The sequence below is a fragment of the Crinia signifera genome, chromosome 1 (assembly GCF_055691185.1).
Source record: "Crinia signifera chromosome 1, ASM5569118v1, whole genome shotgun sequence".
NCBI lineage: Eukaryota > Metazoa > Chordata > Amphibia > Anura > Myobatrachidae > Crinia > Crinia signifera.
The window spans coordinates 241,165,403-241,180,171 of record NC_139217.1 but is presented as its reverse complement, the minus strand read 5'-3'; the positions used below and the strand labels follow the sequence as shown (position 1 = coordinate 241,180,171).

General features: G+C 42.5%; 1 protein-coding gene across 1 annotated transcript in view; it reads left to right on the top strand.

Moving 5' to 3' along the window:
• The window catches only part of SSBP4 (single stranded DNA binding protein 4), a 360,544-nt gene that overhangs the window by 49,621 nt on the left and 296,154 nt on the right, over positions 1-14,769 (top strand). The window contains exon 2 of the mRNA XM_083179459.1: positions 12,944-13,016. Coding sequence (XP_083035585.1) covers positions 12,944-13,016 — 73 coding nt within the window. The remainder of the gene's footprint in view (positions 1-12,943; positions 13,017-14,769) is intronic.

Sequence of the window (14,769 nt, the reverse complement as noted above, 5' to 3'; positions counted from 1 at the left end):
GGTCAGCCAAAGCAGTACTTTAGACTCCTAAACAAGAACTTTAGTCACATGGCATAGTTGATCCCTATTCTATCAGGCACGATAAATAATAATGGGTGCCCGAATGGGAAAACTATTGAATTTCTCAGTTGGGCACCCATTCATATATACGCCCAGCAGGAAGCACTTGGAAAACCTGAATCGCCACAAAAGGATAGAATTACTGGCATTTTTATGTGTTACATGTCTTCTCTTTTGCCGCTAGTATCGCAGCAAGCAAAGAAATGTATCAACCCATCCCCCATCTGACCAGACTGTTCATGGAAAAATCTTTTGATTGCTATCACTTTGGAAAGTCCTATGTAAGAATATTCCTGTGGGTCATGTTTGTGTTTTGCAGTATTGCAATGGGATCATGGTCACACGGGATGCAGTTTAAATCCCGGCGGTCGGGATCCCGGCGTTCAGAATTCCGACGCTGGAATCCCGACCGCCGAAATCCCGATACTTTCTCGCTCCGTGGGTTTCCACGACACCCCTGGAGGGAGAATAAATTAGTGTGCCGAGCATAGCGAGGCACCGGGCCCGCTGCATGGCGAGCGCAGCGAGCCCGCAAGGGGGGGCGATCCACGTCCCCCCCTTGTCGGGATTTCATTGGTCGGGATTCCGGCGTCGGGATTTTGAACGCCGGGATCCCGACCGCCGGGATTTCATACTGAATCCGGTCACACAACAGTGGGCTTGTCTAGCACTTTTGCAGTATCTGACTGTCCCCTGACATCCCTCGCACCAAACCCCCATTCCATACTTGCCTACCCACCTGGAAGCTGCAGAAGACTTCCAATTTTTGGGGTAGTCCCCCAAAAGAGTAGGCTGCTCTCCCACATCCTGCCTGCTTCCTAAAGAAGCAGGCAGGGTTGTATGCTATACGTTATGGATGTAATTATAGCGCTCTAATCCTATGTGTGACGGGAGCCGCTCAAATTGAGTGGTCAATCCTCATAAACAGGGATGATTAACGGATAGTTATTGATTGCTCGCTTAGTGTGGGTGGTTATGCGCGCTGTAACTGATATGACACACTGACATGAATAGTGAAGAAATTATTTTATTTGAAAATTGAAATTTACTGAAAGTGGTGAATACCTGGATGTGTCGACAGGTATGTACAGTCAGTCTGACCTGAGATGAGCCCCTTGGGGAATGAGGGTATCAACAGACCCCTATAAACCATAAAGCCCTAAGGGTTTATGTCTCATAACTGGTAACTGTGCTGTGTCAAGTCAATAGTGTGAGTACTAGATGTACTAATGTCAATGGGAGTGAGATGGTTTACACTCCTTATGTACAGGCAGTGTAGCCTGAGATGAGCCCTTTGGGAAATGAGGGTATCAGCAGACCCCTTTATACCATAAACCATGTGGGTTTATGTCTCATAACAGGTTAAAGCTGTGTAAAGTAAATGGGTGGGTGTACGGTAGCACTGCTGTCAATGGGAGCAGGATGGTGCTCTCCTTATGGGGTGAAAGAAAAGTCTTGAATAATACCCCCACATTATTTGCTTAAAAAAGTGATAAAATGGAGAGTGATAAACAGCCAGCCAATCTGCTCCTAACTGTGATGTTACAGGCTGGGTTTGAAAAATGACAGACAGGAGCTGATTGGCAGGTTGTTTATCACTCTCCATTTTATCACTTTTTGAAGCTTGATACTTGATAGCTGGCCCTAAGTCACTTCCAAATTTGCCAAAGAAAGATTTGCAGCACCAATCATCCAGTCATGGATATTTTCTATCTATAAGATAGGCCAGTGAGACATTTTGCTGGCCTATCTTAAAATATTTTGAGGTTTGTGAATTTTTTTGCCATCTCTTTATTTTATCCACCCAAATTTTTGCTCAGATTTCCAACTTCTCTCTCAGGGGGTTCCATTTATGAAGCAGTGCTATGTGTGACGGGAGCCACTCAATTTGAGTGGCTCCCGTCACACATAGGATTAGTGCGCTATAATCACATCCATAACTCACATCCATAACTTATAATATTCAACCCTACCTGCTTCTTTAGGAAGCAGACAGGATGTGGGAGAGCAGCCCACATCCTGCCTGTCATTGGGTGGGATGTACTAAGCATTGGAAAGTGATCAGCCAATCAGCTCCTAACTCATGCTATATATGAAAAATGAAAGGAGTTGATTGATTGGTACCTTATTTGCCCTTTAGAATGAGATACATTGTATAGTATTTCTGCCCTGTTGAACGAGAAAAATGAGTGATATCACCACATGCTTTAAGAAAAACAAAATAGCTGATTTCGCTTGTAGGCCCTGTATTTTTATTGGTCACAGCGCCCCCATTGCCTGCTGCAGAGTTCCTCAACCTGGCACAGTGTTACCAATAAACCTTCAGTGGGGGACCCATGGAGCAAAAGGGTTTTATTTTTTTCTCCTATTATTCATACATGTCATCTTTAATGTTTACACATTGTACAATTAACATCAGATTAATAAATACACCTGAGGATAATTCATGCTATAAAAGACGACCCTGTAAATTATACTCTCAGATCTTTCTACTTTCACTCCAGTGAAATCCTTTCCTTTTCTGTCTGACAGAAAGTGGCTTAACCCTAGCAGACTAGCACCTGGGACATGGGTAATTTCATTCCCTGTCACCCAACATTTCCTGCTGCCATTTCATGCTCTCTTACCAACCGTAATATGTTTATTTCTAACTCCCTCAACCTCTGGGCAATCAAAGAAACTGCTTGTTCTCCTCCTCTGACACCACCTCCCCTGCTGTGTTCTCACATGGCGGCTTACACTTCAGCTTTGACACAAGACCAGGGAGCAGACAGGGAGGCAGGTTTGACATCTTACTGTGTTTATGCTGAAGCCTTCATAATGTTAGGTTATATTCTCTTCTCAGTGCACAGGTTGCTGCCCTCTACTGAAACCCTTCACCCATCACCAATAGATAAAACAATCACTGAAAAAAGTTATGAAAATATGCAAATAATCAACTCTTGACATGCTCTGTTATTTCAGAGATGTTCATCACATATATATATGCATTGCAAATGTAAAATAATATATAACTACTACTGCTATTGCTGCATACACTTGGAGGCATAGGGTGGAACGCTATCTCAGCAGAAACACCTGCTCTAACGAGAAAAAGGGCTTTTCATATACAAGCCTCTGGTGTTAAGAAACAAAGTGGTAGGGCCCCGGTACTTTAGGGGGTGTGACCTACTCAGGGGTTTTGCCAATGCCCCAATGCATAAATATATATTATCCGGACAGGATAGTCCTCTTAGCATGATCTGGTGTATATTGTGACCTGGATCATGGCCATGCCCATAAGTGTAGCATTTAACCATAACACCCGGAGCAAGCTCCCTTCATGGCACCCTCCCATAAGACATTTTAGTGCCACTTCCACTTAATGCCCTTAGTAGTGCCATTTACACACATAATGCCCCCATTAGTGCTGCCTACGCAAATAATTCCCCCAGTAGTGCCTCTCGCTGATAATGCCCACAGTAGTGCTTCTCGCTCATAATGCCCACAGTAGTGCTTTTCGCTCATAATGCCCACAGTAGTGCTTCTCGCTCATAATGCACCAGAAGTGCCTCGCTTATTATGCCCCCATTAGTTCCTCACACATTATGCCCCCAGTAGCAAGTCACATATTATGCCCGCTGGCCTGCCTGCACCAGCTTCCACCTCTGCTGACCCCGGCGCCATCAGCAGTAGTTGCGCTGATTATATACATAATGTCCACCATAGTAGCACCTCTTATACATAGTGCTCACAGTAGTAATGACAGTTACTCACATAATGCCCACAGTACCGCTGATAAATAATGCCCACTGTTAACCACAGCAGTAGCACGACTTATACATAATACCTATAGTTGCCAACATTAGAAGTGCTTCTCTTACATATAATGCCCATAGTTTCTCACACAGTAGTAGCGCTGCTTTTACATAATGCCCACTGTTGTCTACAGTAGTAGCCAGGGCCTGATTAAACGTCCCAGATGCCCTCGGCTAATATACATGTAGTTCCCCTTGTAATGCAGCTAAACACTCATGTATGGGCGATCAGGGACTCACCATTAATACTGCCCATGTGCATGTGACAAAATCCATCCGTCATTTTGGAACTTTATCCCCCATATTACATCGGGATGGGTGATGGCTAACAAGCATTTAATAAATTAGGCCTTCATTATATTAATTGGCTGTCATCCGCAAGCCCCCCCCCCCCCCCCCCCAGTTCTGGAGCCCTATGCTAATCAGCCTATTTGTTAATCAGGAACTGGTAGTAGTGCTGCTTATACATAATGCTGACAGTAGTGTTGTGGATTATACGTAACGCCCACAGCTGCCGACAGTAGCAGCGCTTTCTATAGGCAGGGCCGATACAAGGCTTCTCAGCACCCTAGGCAACACTTCAACCTACTGACTATAGGTAATGCCTACAGTTGCCGACAGTAGTAGTGCTTATTATAGGTAATGCCCACAGTTGCTGACAGTAGTAGCACTACCTATAGATGCTGACAGTAGTATTCTCGCTAACACACACACTGTATTTACCTATTGCTGGCTGGCAGCTCATCCTCTCAGCAGCCCTGCTACCCTGTAGGTCTGCCCCTCTGTCCCATTTAGCTCTGCCCCTTTCAGTCCCTGCTGCCGCTGATGTTTTCTCAGGGGGATTGGAGTGGGGAGAGAGGTTCGTGCTGCAGCCCCAGAGGAAAGGACAGCAGCAGTAGGAATACATCAGCATCCTCTGCTGAGCAGCTAGCGCTAACTACATATTTTGGCTTATGCTCCATTGGAGCAGCTCTTCCTACATCCCTGGCCATGCCCCAGTATTTTGCAGCCCACACTCTGCTTTTCAGAGACCCGTTTTAATGTTTAAAGACTTCATCAATACCGTTGGAGCCAAGTTTAAGAATCAGAAGTTTAGAGATTTTGGGGTTGTGTTCCCATTTTTTTTAAGCGGCAATCATTTACACTGCAAAACCATGTTGATTTTGCCACGTAATTGATTCTCACACTCTATTACATTTGCCCCTTAGTGTTTTTTTTATACTTTTATCTGTCTCCACTCAAATTTTTTTTTTATTGGAGTTCTGTTGTAGATGGGATGTCGCTATGGGCAACCTATCAGATTCTATTATCCTCTAGAATGTGTTAAATAAATAAGTAGTGGATTCTGATTGGTTGCTATGGACAACATTCCATCTTCAATAGAACTCCTAGTTTAATAAATAAACCCCATTGTGTAAAATTGCTTTGTTTCCATATTGGAACACATAAGGAAAATACAGAAATATGAAAACACATTGGTTATTAGCGATCATTTGGGATGGCAGTGCTGAGAATACTATATGGCTTCTGCTTCTGTTTGTATCTTTCCAAAGAACAGCAGAGGATGGAATTCTCTGAAACACCAGATACTGTAGCTGTCAAAACATAATTGGCCCTTGCACATGACAGAACTCATGGTTGCAAAAAAAAAAAAAAGCAGAGGATTGAAAAAGAGAAGTTTTTGACTGGCTAAATTATTTTTGTCCACCGCGTAGCCAGCCTTATTCAGCTACAGAAGTAACAGCATAAGAGGCTTTTATTTAGCCAAATAATAAAATACTGTAGATACAGGTAGGGGTAAGTGGCAGTTCTTTTCCTGGGGATTCCAGAGATCCATTTCCTCAAAATATTAATATTTTATTTATATCCATATCCTATCAATACTATACACCGTATGTATCAATTATTATGTCATGCTTAATAAAGGCCTACATACACCTATCCCAGCTGTCCTGATTTCAGTGGCACAGTCCTGATTTCAGACAAATCACGCTGACTGCAAAGTAAATTAGGGTCACCTTTGCAGGTGACCCCAATAAACTTTGTGGTCAGTGTGATTTTCCAGTTTCCACCATAGGAGGCCATGTAAAACTCCTAACATGGGCCCCTATGGTGAAAACCTCCCACAGACTCCCATGTTAAATTTTTAACATGGAAGTCTATGGAGAAACGAAGAGCCAATCAACCGCCGAGCTCTGACTTCAATGGGATTCCTCTTTGCATTCCCCCCCCCCCCCTGGATTGCCAACATGCACAAGAGGACGTGCTCTACACTGGACTAGGTGAGTATAATTAATTTTTTTTACAGGTCCATATTGGATGTTGCTACTGGACAAGTGGGCCTAACCTACATGTTAAGTAGGTAATCCTTTCACATGCGATGTATTGCATGTGACCCCGTACCCTGGCACCAAAATCAGGTCCGAATCGGAGGTCAGAGCTACATGCAGATCCCACCACTGACTTCAGTCCGATGTGCATGGGAATGAGCATCGGACCCGATGGGTTGTGAAACACAATTGATTTGGACTGATTTCACGGCCCGATCCGTCAGGATTGGGTCGGCCCAAATCAGACTAGTGTATAGGGGCCTTTAATTAATTAAATCTTATAAAAATGAGGTGATGTTGCCCATAGCAATACATCAGATTCTATCATTTTGTATGCAATTATTAAAATAATAATAAAAATAATAATGTAACAAAAAATAATATATAAAAATATGTAAATATATATAAATATGTATGTATATATATATATATATATATATATATATATATATATATATATATATATATATATATATATATATATATATGGTACTTGTGTAGTGTCATGGCGCCACTTACGTAGTCAGAGTAGTGTCCCTGTGCATCAGCGCCATGTTCCCGCAGCCAGCGAGGGGACGCGGTGCGCGTTCTCCTGACCTGTTCATACCCTTATTATCCACGTTGGCGTGGACTTTATTTTATAAAGTCTGGCAAACCCAAAGCATAGCGGGCACACTAGTAAAACGAGCCCGAAGCATGGCGAATGCAGCGAGCCCCACAAGGGGACGCGAAGTACACATAAAGTATTCCGCGTCCCCTCGCGGGGCTCGTTATGCTCGCCATGCTTCGGGCTCATTTTCCGTGGGGCTCGCTGCACTCGCCACGCTTCAGGCTCGGTGGCTCACTGCGTTTGCCACACTTTATACAATCAACTCCATGCCGACGTGGATAGTGGGGGTATGAACAAGTCGGGAGGACGCATACTGCATCCCCTCCCTGGCTGCAGGAACACAACACTGATGCTGACAGGGACACTGATAACGCTGGCTGCGGGAACACGATGCTGATGCTGAAACCTTAATATAGATTGTACAAAACCATTGCAATCATTTATAATAATAGGAGAGATCTGACAATTTATTTCTATGGAGGGGGGAAATCAGCGGCAAAGACCCTTTGATCGATGGGAAAATCCCTGTATCTATGGCATTAGAAAATGTAAGGATTACCGGTTCTGAATGAGCTGACCATGTCAAGGTTCTTTAAGCTGTTTAAAAGGAATTTGATTGCAATTTATCTGGTCTGACATGCAGTATGTTTACAGACAATCCTGTGAAAAATAACAGTTTATTCTAATGCGCTTTATACCTTAACTCTTTGACTTATGCTATCACGGTACCAGAAAACTTGCAAAATTAATTAGTTTAACACAAGCGTTCCCCACACTTCATTAACCTCTGTTTAAAGCTAAAGTTGGAGTTAATTGGTCAGGTGTTGAAAACCTGCATAAACCCTAAATAAGATAAATGACTTCCCAAAGGGGATCGTGTCTCTGCGAAGTTACTTTATTCAAGCTATATATTTTGAATCATTGCATTTACACCTGTTAGGAAATGCAGTATTAATAATATATAGGCAATTCAGTTGTGTTGTTTCTTGTAGACACTGTACAAGCAAGTTGAGAGTGGGAACCCACTGTTTGAACGCAAGTCAATATGTTCAAAGTGACTTTACTTACTTCCCTTTTATGTTTCATAGCAATTAAACACATATATACACTTTTCAGGATACATACAGATGACTGGCGGTCAGGATGCTAGAGGTCACTATACAACATTGGCATGCCAATGGAGGGAATCCTGACAGGGATCAGATAAATACACTTACCCTCTCACCAGGAATAGGGAAGCCAAGGGTGAGAGAGGTCCTCCTTAAAGGAACAGAGGAGAGGAAAGGATGGACAACCCCCTGCAGCAGCAAGCTTGTAGTGTCTGGCGGAGCTTCCCCCTTTCAAGGAGCCATATGCTCTGTAGTGAAGAAATAGAAAATAATCTACAATTCCCAGCAGCCCTTGCTGCAGTGAGCCGTAGTTTACTTTCAGTTGTCTCACTACACTGCAGCCAAATAACTGAAATAGGGGCAGAGGCACATGGCACTGGCCAGCCAGCAACATGACCAGGGGAGAAGGCCTCTAATACCAGCCTGAACCACCCTAAATTGTGAGTGTGACTCATGGCAGAGGCATACTTGCCTACTTTGAGAAGCCCGGAGAGGACACTATCAGCAGCTCTTTCCGGGGGCAGGACTTGCCGCCGTTAAGCCCTGTCCCCATTACGGTTAATGCCATGATTCGTGGCTCTTATCTGAGGGAGGTGGTACTAAATTATGCAATTTGCGGCATTCTAGCCCCGTCCCATCCCCGAAGAGCCGCGAATGCTGGCATTTGACTGGCAGGGGGAGGGGGTGCGCGAGCTAATGCGGGGGCCCTGTTAAATGCGGTAGACTTGCCCACCCTTTCAGGGGGCTGGGAGGCAGACCCGAAATTTGGGACCCTCCCAGCCATTCAGGGAGGGAAGTTAAGTATGGGCAGAGGCACCTTATGTGTGAGTAAAGTGCATGTGAACAGGTGTGTGTGATTTTATCCCACCCCTCCAACAGCCTAACCCTAACCTTTAAATTAAAAATTTAAAAACACTTATCAGGTGCAAAAGGATAAACAAATACACACTAAATGTTTGAAACTTATCTAACTTTAAAATGAATTCAGTGATGTTGTGATCCTGAATAAATATTTAAAAGAAAGCAGATAAGCACCAATATAACTAAATGGTCTTATTAAAAAACACCATAAACAGATAAGTAATATAACACAATACTATCAGATAAAGAAAAAATATATATTATAATAAAAAAAAAAAAAACGTAAGCGAGTCCTGCTGAAGGATCTATGTGCCGTTTTTAAAATAGCAATAAGTCCCAAAACTGAGGTATTTAGAATGATATAAACAGGGATAATATAGGGGTTTTTAACCCCTCCAGGTGTTGTGTTCAACCTCCGATGTTAATGTCCACAGATGGAATAGAGAGGTAATATTCTAGCATCCAGCAGTGGCAATTAAAGTATGGAAATAATTGTATACACAATTTTCCTCCGTGACCCTTTACTGATAAATGCTGTGCAGGGCTCAGGGTTTCAGATGTTTAGCACAGTGTAACTGGGTTAACAGCAGAGGTACCTTTAGCAGATCCCCTGTATTAGGTCCACATCAGGGAGACGGCGGTATACAAGCTGCGCTGTAGTTGTATATATGCTGCTTGAGTGTGGTGCAGCTCCCTAGGGAGCCCGAAAATGAATTGCACCAGGAAGCGGCAGATGTAAAGTACCTGACTTACTTAGTCAGTCAGTCCGGACACTGAGGAGGGAGGGCATCTGGTTGTGCTGTCAATCAGAAAGCCAATGCATCAGTTGGGAAACAAGACCACTAAAACGGGGTACCTTGACGCGTTTCTCTGCTGACTTGTGTTTAGCGGTTTTCTCAGAACCTTCTGAAATTTCTGAAAGTTACTAAATCTTCTCTCCTCTAGTCTGAGCATGTGTCCTGGTCTCTGATCTCCAAGTAAATAGGGTGCCTGACAGTTTCCTATATTGCCTCATGATATATTTGTACATGTTAAGCATGTCTTCCCTTAAACATAACTTTTTCATGGGGAACATTCCTAATTGGGCTAATATATCCTCATAGCTTAAAGACTCCAACCCTTTTATTAGCTTGGCTGCCCTCTGTGGACTCTTTCCAGTTCTATTATATCCTTTTTGTAGTGTGGGGCCCAGAATTGTACTTGTAGTCCCTAGCTTAGTCTTCTGAAGGCAGTCACAATACTGGCTTTGGTATACTGAAAGACAACATCCTGAATGCCGGGATGTTGACTGCAACCCCTCTTTTCTATGTCATTTTTATTTAATGACTAATGACTATGGCTAACCTGTTTTGCAACCATTGTTGCCGTTTCTTAAATTTTCCTTAAGATTGCAGAACCCTACAATGTGGAAATGAGGGACCTGCGAAGCTTGCTACACATGTGCATTACTAACTCTTTCCTGGCATTGCTGCCTGTGGAGAGAAAACAGTCATGGACGTGTTGTTACATTGTGGCTGCGATGATCACTAGTTAGCTCTGCACATTAATAAATATACCATTAAGGAGTTGATTTATGAATTTCTACATGTTTTCCCCTTTACAACCTTTCATTGCTAAGAACAATTCACCCTAACCACTAGTCAAAGCACTTAAAAATTCTTACTGTATAAGATCTGGCGTGCAAGAGAACCGAAGACGCACTGCAGAAAATTGGGAATATTTCCCTCATCCTAGATTCATTTAATTTAGGGGCACCCTTATTTGAAAGATGAGAGTCCCCTCCTTAAAATGTTGTATTTAAAAAGTGGTTATTGACTGTTGATCACCCAAAAACGACGACGTACTGTATACTCATATTTACTCTTGAGCAATCAGGTCTGAATCACCCCTAAAGATCTAAGGAGCAAATAGGGTTGCAGTTACCACAGGGATAAAAAGTGCAGACTATATGGGCCAAGAGGATCTTATCTGCCATTCTGATTGTATAAAGTGCCTCGGTTTTTTGTTTGACTTTTAAAACCTGCTTTGTATAAGAAGTTTTATTGCTATACTATTGGAACATGGGCTGGCTATAAAGATCTATAAAAAAAACAGGCATATCCTCAAACTGGGTTTATTTAATAGCAATGTTTTCTCAGCATCTAAGGAACATAAGGGAACTCCTCTCCTGCTAAATTATTATTATTATTATTATTTGTTGCACTGTTGTCGTGTATATCTGTCTTTTAGAATATATGCTGGTCTTTTGAGTACCCGCCATAACATACCTGTATACAAAAAAATGTTTCTATTTCTGTTTTAAGCTATTGCCTAAATCCTGTATGAGCTCTAGTATGCAATATATTTTAAGTGTACAGCAAACTGCATCTAATGGACAGTCTCCCAGTGAGACCATTATAGAAATGAGCTGTTCTTCCTCCTTGTATTAGCCCTTAATGCTTGCAAAACTGGGTTAATTGAGATGAAAACACTTTGCTGATGTATTGCTTTCCTTCTGTCAACCCCTTCCTCTCCAAAGGGATCTCAGAAGATGCATCTGCACATTCGGACTGTACCCTGTATAACATTCCCAATAAATTAACCAATTTAATCAGCTGCAAAAAGCTAAGATTTTCAGCTATGGCACCCAGTAGCTAAAAGCATATTTAGACTAAAATATTATTTTAGGGCTAAATTACTATGGGTGTAAATATACTATGTAGACAAAAGTGATTGGACACCTTAGCACTAGTGAAATGGTGTGCTCCAACAGCAGACGTGTGTTTGTGAATGCAGAAAACTTTTTAGATCAGATGGACGTGTTTTGGTTTAGTGACTGCCAAGAGAATGTCTGATGCCAGAGAGTTCAGTAGATACAGTAAAGCATGCAGGTGGTGGCATTATGCTGTGGGGCTGGTTCAGTGATTTTTACAGAAAATTCCGTAATCTGGATGGACTGGTCAGTTTTAGAGTCCAGATCTTAACCCCATTGAGAACCTATGGGATGAATTAGAGTGTTAGGTGCATTCTAGGCTGACTTAACCTTATTTAGTGTCACAGTTGGTCACTGTACTTAAAGCGGTATGGCAAAACATACCTCCGGGTGTTGTCCAGAAACTTGTGGACAGTTTGCCATGGGTGTCTGCAGTAATCAGTTCAAATGGCGGACATACAAATACTGACGTCAATACAATCTATTTTCTGTCAGTGTCCAATCACGTTTTTTTTTCTACATAGTGTTCTCCGCGGTTGCACAGAAAAGAACAGCAGGGATGGTCCATTCATTTTATAGAGTCCATATGCCACAAAATATATGTAGACAATACGTCTTTAGGCAATGAATGATTAGCATCCAATCCATACACTGAATGCTTACGGATCAGAACAGTCCAATATGGCCAGCTTTAGCCTTCACATATAAATTTATCTAGCACCTGCACAGGCCAGCATGTTGGTGAGTATAACTACTTCACATCTCTGGGGCCATGGATTCCATTCCAACCAGGTTGGTTTCTGAGTAGAGTTTATGCTCTGACCAAGTTTGAATAAGTTTCCTATCATTTTAAAAACATTCTAGCAGGTTAATATTGTGGAGTAGCTGGGGCAGGGACTGATTATGATTACTTATTGTAATGGCATTGTGATATACAATTACCGGTGTCCTCAGTTGGGGCAGTTGGCAACCCTACTCTCAGTTGCTGCTCTGCGTACACCAGGAGAGAGGGACAGGGTGCACACATTTGATCCTCTTCCTAATTGGCAAAAGGTGGGAGGCACGTTATGTTTAAGTATTTTTCTAAAAAAGTGAACAAAAAAAAGTGAACAATGAAATGACCTGTGTAAAACAGCTATTGAAACAGTCAAAGCCTACTTGACTGTGTCTAACTTGTGAGTATGCAGGCTCTCAAATGTGTGCTAATTGATTCTGTTTATGTGTGTTTTTGTATATCCCTGTTTTTTTAAATCCAGCAATGAATTTGCATATCTCTCCAAATGGCAATAAATTCATGCAACATGTAAGCTCATTGTAAATCCAATTCTGTCCTGTTAACAACATACTTTCTATTTGATTATATGTGCTTGGGTTGTGTAAATTACCCTTCATGTTGAATATTAATATAGATTTGTATTTTATTCTTTAAAGCATTGGCTTATACTGATTTAACATGCCTAACTTCTTTTCTTGTTCCTTTTCAGATTAGCTTTATATGTGTATGAGTATTTGCTGCATGTAGGCGCTCAGAAATCCGCACAGACTTTCCTGTCAGAGGTAAGAAGCCATTTTAAAGATGTTTTTATCTTTTTGCGCCATGTCAATCAGTTATGGTGAATGTTTTTTGTATCCAACTGTAAACAGTTTACTAAGTAGAGCCTTGTTTAGTCTCAATTAAACCGACTTGAAAGATTGGAAATAAGCATGCCACCATTGAAATTTATTTCTATATAGAGATGTGTACGTGTGTTCTCGTATACCTAGCCCCAATACACCATGCGTCTCAAGGAGCCTGGCGCAAATGAGCTGCGCCGAGAGGTGTCACATCTTTTTGTATGTGTATGGACAGCGATGATGCCAATCATTGCTGCGGGGAAAGCCGCTCAGTGCATACACACTGGCTGGGTTGCAGAACTACTTGGCTTCAAGGTGTTTAGTTTGTGTTCTAACCAGCGGCGGCTCTTACCTCTGCAGAGGAGGGGAGCTGCCATGATGCAGGCTCCCCTCCTCCACTGCCGCTGTTGTGCTCCACGCTGTTGCCGGCACAAATGAATCCCTGCCGCCAGTCCCCTGCATGAGGCCAGCGCATGCGCAGTAGCTTCTTACATACTGTGCATGTGCTAGCCCCAGCCTCTATGGGCTGCTTTTGCAGCAGCGCCCAGAGGCATATTCAGGGTCTGGCTCATGCACAGTATCGTCCGCAGTACTGGGCATGTGCAGATCCCATTTTTGGTGCTGCCCTGCAGCTGCGCATAGAGAGGCATCCCGGAGGGAGGGAACACCTCCCAATGGGACTGCCTTGAGTGACTGGTAGTTTGGACTTCTAATAGGAAGTCCCTGCCAGTCACAGTGAAGCCAGAGCAGTCTCAGAGACTGCATCTGGCTTCACTTAGGCAGAGAACAGTGGCAGATTTTACCTGGGGGGTTGCAGCCCTGCAGCCCATAGGTGAAAACTGCCACTGGTTCAAACTAATTGGACAGTCAGGTTCTGTATATACTGCACAAATTCTATTTATCTGTTTGAAAAGTAAGGCATTAATATATTAGGGCGTGAAATAATTAGAGAAATGGACCATTGGAGAAGTTGCCGATCGCAACCAATCAGCTCTGATGTAGCAATTTAATCATGTACATTCTATACAATGATAGGTAGAGACTAATTGATTGGTTGCTATGTTCAACTTCCCCACTGTTTTCACTGCTTGATAAATGAACCCCTTAGTGTAGTTTCAGTTCACCAATGCTAGCATATTGGTTGTGAAAGCAATTAAGTGTGGGGTTCTATGGAGAGGTACTTACATCTAAAAGCTTGCATGTGGAGCTGTTAGCTGAGGGATTCTCCCAGAAATTGATCCATTGCTGATGTAATGTGTGGGGAGAAACCACTGTCAGTAGTTGTTCAACTCTGCTCTTGAGCATTCATATTCTGAACCAAGTTCAAGAGAGTCATTGCTGAGACTTAATTAATGTATACGAGAGATTGGTAATCCCAGAATTCATTTTTCAGGGAGGATTATAATTATGGGAGAAAGGGACAAATTGCTGATGCTGTGACATCTAAACGCCAGCAATGGCAGCCAGATTCACACCCTTATTCTGGCCCAATTTGCAGCCTAAAAAAAGCTACACTATGGGGTGTTGAACATTATTAGTGAGATCCCACAACTGTAGGGGTAAAATTACTAAAATGGGAGTTCTATTGCCCATAACAACCAATGAAATCATGTCTATTATATTCTGCTAAATAAATAGAAGTAGAATGGTTGGTTGCTGTGGGCAACAGCCCATCTTCAGTACAAATCCCATCTTA